At 39.6% G+C, this 10,297-nt stretch overlaps 1 protein-coding gene across 2 annotated transcripts in view; it reads left to right on the forward strand.

The window, feature by feature from the left end:
* The window catches only part of LOC120956088 (uncharacterized transmembrane protein DDB_G0289901), a 350,743-nt gene extending 341,411 nt beyond the window's left edge, over positions 1-9,332 (forward strand). For both annotated transcript variants that reach the window (XM_049606605.1, XM_049606608.1), the window contains exon 6: positions 3,549-9,332. In XM_049606605.1, the coding sequence (XP_049462562.1) occupies positions 3,549-4,708 (1,160 nt within the window). In that variant the 3' untranslated portion in view covers positions 4,709-9,332. The remainder of the gene's footprint in view (positions 1-3,548) is intronic.
* Positions 9,333-10,297: the final 965 nt, after the last annotated feature.

Below are 10,297 nucleotides of genomic sequence, written 5' to 3' on the forward strand. Positions count from 1 at the left end.
CATCACTTGACTTTTTGTCGGTGGCTTCGATACATCTACACAGGGAACTCTTACCCTCAATCGATCTGCTCCTTGGCAGCTTTTACATGCGTTGTAGCGTTAATAGTTTCTTCTCGACTTGGTGGGGTTGGAAAGGCAATACGATTACATAATAGCATATGATGACGTCTCTTACACTTCTCACATCTTGTTGATAAACGGCAGAAGATAGATCGATGATTTTTAGTCAAGCAATTGAAGCATAGTGCATTCTGTTTGACTACTTCCTGGCGTTCTGTTCCTGACAGCCGCTCAAATGATGGACACCTTGCTACTGGATGATCACCCTGGCATACAATGCAACATTTTGTAACGGCTTTGTGTGCTTGGCTCGCACATACTAAAGTTGCGTTCGGTTTCGTTCCCTTCTTTCTCTGCCCGTTGTTCTCTGCACGACTTGAAATGGGATCATTTGCTACTTTTGTAGATATTCTGTTTGTCCCATCGGTAACGGTGTTGTTCAAAATCTTTATCCTCTTTGCACAGAATTCCATCAGGTCATCAAAATTTTCTTCTGTGTCAGCTGCAAAGATTTCGTATGCCATTAACGTATCTTGATTAATTTTGCATCTTACCAGACTTGTTAAAGGTGTAGCCCATTTTGATACTGGCTCCTCTAGTCGTTCCATTCGCCGCACCAACCGTCGAGATTCATTAACGATTCGAGTCAACTCTTCGGGTGTTGCTGTTGCCATTGGTTGAAGATCCATGAGCGCTTTAAAATACTCGCGCTTCAGCTTCTTTTCATCATCGAAACGCTTCAAAAGCGCCTTCCATGTACTCGAATAGTTCTCCCCCACAAGTTGAACATGTTCAAATTGTCGAGCTACATCTCCTCTCAGCGACGTCAGTAAATATTGCAGTTTCATAACCTCAGACAACTCCACTACCTCGTGGATCGATTCGAAACGATCCTTAATGCTCATCCATTGCGTACTATCACTACTAAACGTAGGAAGCTCTATTTTCGGTAAACGCACTTGTGAACTCGAAAACATTGTGTTCGTCATAGTACTGTTCGCGATCGGTCGTACACTTTCATCTCGTCCTTGTTTTTCTAACAGAAAACCCTTCACTTTGTGATACTTTCTTTGAAACTCCTTCCTCTCACTTCTTAACTGTACCTCATCACACTCATCATACTCCAATAACAACTTTTCCCCCACGCTTTCATAAGTCTTTTTTGCCTCTTCCAAGGACAAAAGCTGACTACTTAATTCACAACGTTGTGCATCCACGTAATTATCTATAAATTCTTCAAATTGCTCTAGGCTTGCCAATCGATCTTGGTAAATTCTTATCCACGGCACCATTTTTTCTGCTTCTTTCGATGCTTTCGCCATTTAAAGGTTCAACGACACTCCTCAAATTGCGATGGCGAACACTGACGCCAACTCGTTCACGATGGCCGAAACACACTAACCGCAAACTGATTGTCCTAGCAACGATCTTTCTGACGCTAAACTTGTTTTAATTTTCACACGATTTTACCACTCCTATCATTCCGACCCGCGAATTGGCCGAAATAACAGGTTGGCTGATAAGTCCCCGGTCTGACACATAGATGGCGCCGCTAGTATTAAATGCATATTATTTTTATATAGTACCAACCTTCAAATGATTCAAAATTTGACGTCTGTATGTCAATTAGTTTGTGAGACAGAGCGTCTTTTGTCAAGCAACTTTTGTTATTTTGTTGTTCCACCAAGACAACGCACCGTGCCACAAGTCATTGAGAACGATGGCAAAAATTCATGAATTGGGCTTCGAATTGCTTCCCCACCCACCGTATTCTCCAGATCTGGCCCCCAGCGACTTTTTCTTGTTCTCAGACCTCAAAAGAATGCTCGCAGGGAAAAAATTTGGCTGCAATGAAGAGGTGGTCGCGGAAACTGAGGCCCATTTTGAGGCAAAACCGAAGGAGTACTACCAAAATGGTATAAAAAAATTGGAAGGTCGTTATAATCGTTGTATCGCTCTTGAAGGGAACTATGTTGAATAATAAAAACGAATTTTGACAAAAAAATGTGTTTTTCTCTGTTAGACCGGGGACTTATCAGCCAACCTGTTATATACTAAAGTTCGTTCTCCCTTGTAAGTGGGATACCGTCCATATTTATAGTTATGCTAAGGTTTAACAGTCTTTCTTTCTACCTATGTGGGGCAATCATGGCTTGAATTTTTCCCTTAATTAAGTGTAACTTTCCAGGTTGTCATCCACTTATGGATGGTATCCAGGCAACGCTGGGTGGTATTGCGAAGTTGTGGTAAACCCCTCCGTTCAACTGTCAGTGCAATGTCGTCAGCATATAAATAGAGTTGACAGGATCTTGGCAGCTTTGGCAGGTCAGCTATATACGATGTATACAGCAGATACTGCCTTGCGGAACGCCAGCCGGGATGTCTTTGGTGAACCGAATTGGTCGAACCAAGTAAGACTTGATACGATCTTCCACTAATGTAGCTCTGCATCAGCTTTACGAGATGGAGTGGGATCTCAAACCACATCATTTTATGCAGCAAGCCATTGTGTCACACATCGTCGAAGGCCTTTTCAACACCGAGGACAACAATGGCTGTGGATTTTGACGCTCGTTTGTTATGCTGTAGCGGATTGTGAAACCGTAGCAGCTGGTGAGTGGTGGAGTGACAATGTTGGAATCCAAATTGCTCCGCTGGTAGGATATTTTAGCATCTAGTAAGAATGTTATTTACTAGTGTGAGAGCTTTGCCTTTGAGATGTTTTAGCACGATGTTGAAAAGCCCCTCGAACCCTGGTGCCTTAAAAATTATTATCCCTTTAAGGGTACATTTCACTTTCACGGGCATTGTCACTCACCGTTACAGGCGACATCTCCACAGCTGTTCGTAATATTTCTTGTAGATGATCCATACTGCTGCCTACTTCCGATTCCGTAGGACTGTCAATATGATCACCAAGAGATAAAGCACTTGCAAATCGGAGCGAAATAGCGTTTGCTTTTTGTTCGGCGGTACCTGTGTTGGAAACCAAAGGAGGAATCGGCCTTGGTTTCTTTTTAAAGATCTTCTGCACCTTCCACACGCTACGTTTTTTTTAACATAGGTTGGAACCCGTCGACGTTCATCTCTTTAGTAGGCATTTCATTTTGATCATTTGTGCTTACTTCATATTCCGCCACTAAGCTGTACGTGCTGGACGACGATGAGCATGAAGGTCGTTCGCGGTTTGATTCTTTCAATCCGGTTTTCTTGCTCCGGTTAGGTATCGCGATAGACGTACATCTACTACTATCACTGGACACGCATTGTTCTTTTATTTGCGATCGCGAGCATAGCTTGCCACTACGACGACTAATCTACTCACACTATCACAGTTACGTGTGTGCCCATTTCTACTCTCTATTAAACCACGGTAGCTAGGTCAAACACGTCCGATCGACTCGACTTCCGAACGCTGCATGACATGCTTGAAATATTTTTCAATACGTCTTATGATGGGATTTACTTATCTGATTTTTTTTTAATAGTGTTACCGGACTCAACGGCTACCGACCTGGACCAACACCTAAGCAGCCTGGTTGGGGCAACACAACAAGCCACAAGCCACATGGTGCAAACAAATATAATCTCAGGTGGAGGAGGCGTTACCAATAACTCGAACAACACTGGTGGTAGCGGTAGTAGCGGAAACAGCATAACTCCGCAAATTCCCGCTCATTTGTCGAATAGTCTTATAGTACCCCGATACGCACAGTCAACGAGTACTAACAATCACGTCGACGCCTACGGACTAACCAGCAATCAAAGTGAACCTCGTAGTTTAAGTGACTCGTCGCAAGCTGAATCTCCTGTGCAAGATGACTTACTTACTTCCAACACACCCAACCTTGGTCCCAGCAGCGGTCCCACAACTACCACCGGTGCTGGTAACAGCAGCGGTGTAAATGGTGGTGCTAATGGTGGAGGAAGCAATGGTGGGGGAGATGGTAATAGCAATGGACTACATCAAAATTTCTCAAACATTGTTATGAGCCAAAGCAATGGAGGATCCAACGCATCCACAACACCCAACTTTGTCGGTTCGAATGGGACCAGCAGTTGTAATGGATCACCACTCTACCCCGTCCTCCCAGCTAGTCTACTATACTCACAGCTATACACAGCTGCAAACCAATCGGTGGGAGGATTCGGACATGCAGTAAATCATCACCATCATATCCAGTCCACGCACGGAGCAGTGGCAGCTGCTGTTGCCGTTGCTACTGGAGGTAGTCCGGTACAAAACAGTGCATCAGCCGCCGCGGCAACAGCAGCAGCTGCTGCTATGCATGCTGGCGAACTTCAGAGTGTTATGGACCATCTTACGGCTGGTACTACCCAAGCTGCGGCTGTTGCGGCAGCGGCCGTGTCTCATCGACATCATTACCATCATCATCAGACAGGAGCAAACCTAATTGGTGGACACGGCCATGGAAATCAGAGTGGTGGTGTAGCGGTCATTACTAATCCTGAATTGTCGCTCATTGGAAATTGCAGTGCAATGGCCCGTGGAGCCCTCGACGAATCAACTCATCGAGTACTGAGTGGTGCTGGAGTTGTCGGTGGGCGATTGAATGGCCACTCCGATAATACTAGCCAGGTAGGACAGACCACCGATAATGGGAATTCTGTCTGGCGACCATACTGAAACAGAACTATCGCGAGAGTGCCCGGTATAACCACCAATTTTATATCCGAGAAAACATTACCATCTCCACCATCATTTACTCCTATCTCATCTTGATCCTCAACCTAGTGCTTATCCAATTCCTCAATTATATAAGGTTGATCAGACTAGTTATAAGAAATACGTTATTCAAAATGTACAGGTTTGAAATGCAAATGCAATGTTAGCCCTGTAAATCAAATATACATTTAATATATGAATCAGCCGTATATGCTTACAGCCACGAAAAAGAGACGTGGTGACTGGCCAATTAGTGGCACAATGATAATCAGTATGTAAAACTTTTTACGGATGCTCTCAGACGATAATTTCAATTTCTGCCTAAAAATCATCCATCTAGCAATATTTTTCATCGTACATGGGGAAATTGAGCAAGGTTCGTGAAGAAGGAAGCGAGTAGCAAAATCATCCAATTGCAACAGGCCAGCATGAAAATGTTGCAAGGAATTTTTCTACATTACATTTGTTTCGGCAGTGATGTGGGAATAGATTTGTGGTCAAATAATCTTATCGTTTGAGGGCATCTAATCGTTATTAATTATGAAGCGATTAATTATTATTAATCGCTTCTTGTAAATAAAAATTGGTACAATTATCCTGTTTGTGTCCATACAGTTTGATTCGTAAAAGTCTTTTTAAAAGCCTGTAGATCCAATTTCATGAATCAAATGTGTGAATAAATGCTAAATTTAACCATTAGGATTAATTGCCTATTAAAGCAAGTCATTGAGAATATATCTATCAGATATTAAGAAACGTGAGCTACAACAACACAGATATATTTTCAAATGCGTGTCGATGGGAGAGCGCGTAACGCATATGCACGCAGTTCGTAGTATTTTGTATAGAATTATGCATGATACAACCTAGTTTTATCAAATTCAATAAAGGATATGGGTCCATTCTTTAAGTCAATAAAAGGTACAGTAGCATTTCTAAACGGGTAAATATTTAGCATAAAAACGATAATTTTGATTTAAACGCTATTATATTGGCCCAACAGTGACTGTATAAAAATGTTGTAAAATTTTAAACGTTTCCAATATATTTTTGTTGCAGCATAAATTTCATCGATTATCTGGAATTTATAATTATTTGACTGGAAAAAATGAGGAGGTATTTTCCTAAAATATTTATAGCAACAAAACCAACATGCTTTCTCGATCTGTCAGGTTTGCAGGTCTGTTGGGCAAAACGGGAAAGCATTTGGATTTTGTTAGTAGGAGTATGGTTTAAAAAGAGTTTCAAAATATGCAAAAATTATGTTTTCATTGATACCATTATCATATGTCATATATTTGTGGTACTTAAAATAATTCTACCAGTATTCTGAATGAAGATTGCGTTTCTAGAACAAAGTGTCACTCATTTTGATGTTTTTGCATTTTGCGAGCACATATAGCGCACATGTGGACACGAATTTATACAGAGCCCGACAAAATAAAATGCCCACTACTTACAATTTAACATTTTTTACTCTTTTCCGTGAAAAATGAAGTAATTGTACTGCTTTATGTTTTGAAACATTGTTCGTGGCATGCTTAAGAACGAGTAGTAACATAGCATGACAAAAATGCAATGTTTGCTTCAAGAATTTTTTTTCCAAAGTTGAATAAAATCACTGTGCCAAACTAAAGTGCCCACTTTATTCATTTTATAAAAACTATTTTCGGAAAAAATATAACATCAATCATCATCATAATTTATATGCAATCCTCTGGAATTATTGACATGTTCGAGGATTTTTGACATAATTTATTTTGTTTTTATTTGCACATATTTGGCATTGCTTCTTCCTACGAGTATTTCAGAGCTTTAACCGTCTTGCTTACGACCAAAAAATTTTACGTAATCGTACAACCGTCTACCCGGGTAGGGCATACATTTTGTATGGAACAATTATCTTTTCCGTGGTTAAAAGAGTACATCTTTTGAATTTCTTCTAAAATTTGAATGAAAACTGTCTTAAAGGTTCATAATAATATTTTATAACATATCGTAGTAAAATTAGAATTTTAAAAATCCTATCAAGATTTTTTGCAATCAAAAATATGTTCTAACTCCACCACCATAACTGGCCACGCCGCATGTTTTAAGTGGATGATTAGTCTTTTTCTAAGTTTTACTTACGTTTCTTTCAAAAGTTCACAAAAAAAGTTCAAAAGTTCATTTCAAAAGATAAAATATGCTCATCATGTTTTATTAAAAACCGGCTCCGACCGGCTCCAGACAACTTCGGAACTCCAACCCAATCCACGGCTCCAAAGCTGACTCCACTCCAGCTGCTCCGGAACCGACTCCGCACCAACGACTCCACACTCCACGCTCCGGAGCCGGTTTTACAGATTGCACCAAAAAATCATTTTCAATAAAGTTTCAATCGGGAAGATCCATAATTAGCTGAGTATATAATGTTGAAAGGAATCTATAAAAAAAATCGATAAGTGTTGAACATTGTTCAACAATCACACAATCACATCGGGTGTTAGCTTCTACACCTGCGAGAAGATATATTCATTTTTTAGGCTATCATACAATGCCGTCCCTATTGAAACGTTAGTCCAGAGCCGTTGGTCCCGAGCCGTTGATTCACCGCCGGCTCCGGAGCCATTGATTCGTCGCCAGCTCCGGGGCTGTTGATGCGGACCCGGCTCCGGAGCTGTTGGTGCGGATCCGGCTCCGGAGCTGTTGATGTGGATCCGGCTCTGGAGCCGTGGGAGCCGAGCCAACTTCGGAGCCATTGGTACGCTCCAAAACACCCATCCCTATAAGGCAGTAACATTATGACAAAAGTATTAATGTGTGTGTGTTAACTTTCAGCCAATTCTATTTCGTTTGCTTGTAGTGGTTGGTATCATTTTAAAAGAGATATTTTCAGTATTTCAAAGTATTGTTACATTGTAATACAACATTTGAAACAAAAGAAATAGACATAAGCATCCTCTCAAAACGTGCGGCATGGCCGGTTGGGGTGTTGGAGTTACAGCACATTTTTGATTAAAAAAAAATATTGACAGGATTTTTAAAATTCTAATTTTACTACGATATGTTTTAAAACATTTGTGTGACCCTATAAGACAATTTTTATTCAAATCTAACAAGTAATTCAAAAGATATACGCTTTTAACCACGAAAAACATAATTCTTCCATACAAAATGTATGGCCTACCCGGGTAGGCGATTGTACATGTGAAGGGTATATAAACTTAAATAATTTAAAAAAATATTTAAACATTTTTGATATTTTTTATATTTTGCACATGGGTGGAAAACATCTTTTCTGAGGCATTTAAATCCAAAGTTATTTTGTTATTAAAATGCGAGACTTACCCGGGTAGGCGGTTTTACACATGACGGTTAACATATTTTGTTTGTCCTAATCCTTTCCTTTCCTTACACTTGCATCAAAATTTGCCCACGAAATCTCGATAGGATTAAAATTATGACTAAGTGGGAGTTATTAAAGAAGTTTTATTCGATTCGATTGAACACAAATTAAAACATTTTTCATGTATAGCTTGAGTCTGCTGTTGGAACGTTAATTTATTTACTAAATCCGTATGTTTCACAGAAAACAGATAAATTCACACAGGATGCTTATATAGGTATAAGCTCTTATTATACCGTCGATTCAAACCATGCTCCCCACTTCTCCTATAGAAATCCCCTCCCTGGTCATCACATTGCACCCTTCATACAAAACAGTTTGTTGAATCGCGTCTGGATATTTTTGAACATCAGTTCTTATTAGAACTCATCTGTCCAAATACCAGTTTTTCAACAATCTCACGATATACCTTCGTGTGAATCGAAAGTACTATTATGGCTGATACCTATTTTAACATCCTTCATCAATACTTTGGGATACATCTTATAAAAAATGGGTTTTGAAAAAAACATGCCAAAGATCCTCGAACATGTAAAGAATGCGAGAGGATTGCTTATAAATTATAAGTTTGGTGTTATATTTGTTCAGAAAAATATTTTCTGTGAAATGAATAACTACTTTATTTACTGCTTACTTAATTTGGCACAGTGATTTTGTTAAATTTTGGAAATAAAAATTTTTCTTGAAGCAAACTTCTCTTTTTCGTTATGATATGATACTACACATTCGTAAGCATGCCACGAACAATGTTTCAAAAAATAAAGCAGTATAATTACTTCATTTTTCACGAAAAAAAAGGTAAAAAAAAATTAAATTGTAAGTAGTGGGCACTTTGTTTTGCCGGCCACTGTATGTAAAAACAACATGGTATAATGATATGACTAGTATTTGCGATATGTTTGTAATATATGTGCATTGAAACAGAAAATTCACTTGTAGAAGAACCAGTATTAATAAAAGACACTAAAAAACACGCAGATACTTAATAAAATGCAAATTGTTAATAATGATGAAGTTATCAAATACAAAGAGAATCACATAAAAATAAAGGCTTAACAATACATTGTGCCTGCAGAGATGTAACTTTATGTGGATAGCCATATGTTGAAAGCTCGACAAAACTAGACGAACTACTCCATTTGAGAAACAACGGAAACCTTGCTACAGTCCCATCGATAGTTACGCCATTAAAATAAATTAAAACTAAATGTACAAAAGACCAATGCCTAAATTTTTTGATATAATTCGATATCAAAAGACGCAATGTTGATTGATACAAAATGGGAGCAAGTTACGCTTTACTCTTCTATTTCTCCCTCATGGGCTACACTTTCAAGCATGCTTGAGACCAACACACATTCCATAAAACCTCCCCTAACTCAAATGCTCTATCTATACAGTTGAGAAACAAACGCGGTGAGTACCAGCTTCGAGTGACGAAATTTATTTCACTACTTACACCTGTTTCCATCTACGTTCGAATCTCGTGCCGTTTGCATCGAATCGCAAACCGCCTGCTTCGAATCGCATGCCACTACGATCGAATGCGTGCACCCATGGTTGAATCGCGTGCCAGTACGGTTGAATCGCATTCCACTATGGTCGAATCATATGCCACTACGATCGAATCGTGTGCCGCTACCATTGGATTTCTGAAAGCAAGAGCATAGTGAACTGTTTGTTTACGTTTGCAAGCTATATCTTTCTTCGCCAACGGCATTTCGTTTGTAAAATAGTACTAATAAAAGGCAGTTATTCCCTGATTACACGTAAAATCCTTGTTATCGACGAATATCGTGGTCCCTTGTTGATAGTAAAATCCTTGTGTTCAACTAACATTCGGTGTTCGTTGTTGATGGTAAAATCCTTGGTTTCAACCAATATTTGTGGGGTTTACCTATAATCAGAGAATAAATCCCATTTATTAGTATTTTACAAATGAAATGCCGTCGGCGAAGAAGGAAACAGCTTTCAAACGTAAACAAACAGTTTACTATGCTCTTGCTTTCAGAAATCCAATGGTAGCGGCACACGATTCGATCGTAGTGGCATATGATTCGACCATAGTGGAATGCGATTCAACCGTACTGGCACGCGATTCAACCATGGGTGCACGCATTCGATCGTAGTGGCATGCGATTCGAAGCAGGCGGTTTGCGATT

The sequence above is a fragment of the Anopheles coluzzii genome, chromosome X (genome assembly GCF_943734685.1).
Source record: "Anopheles coluzzii chromosome X, AcolN3, whole genome shotgun sequence".
Lineage (NCBI taxonomy): Eukaryota > Metazoa > Arthropoda > Insecta > Diptera > Culicidae > Anopheles > Anopheles coluzzii.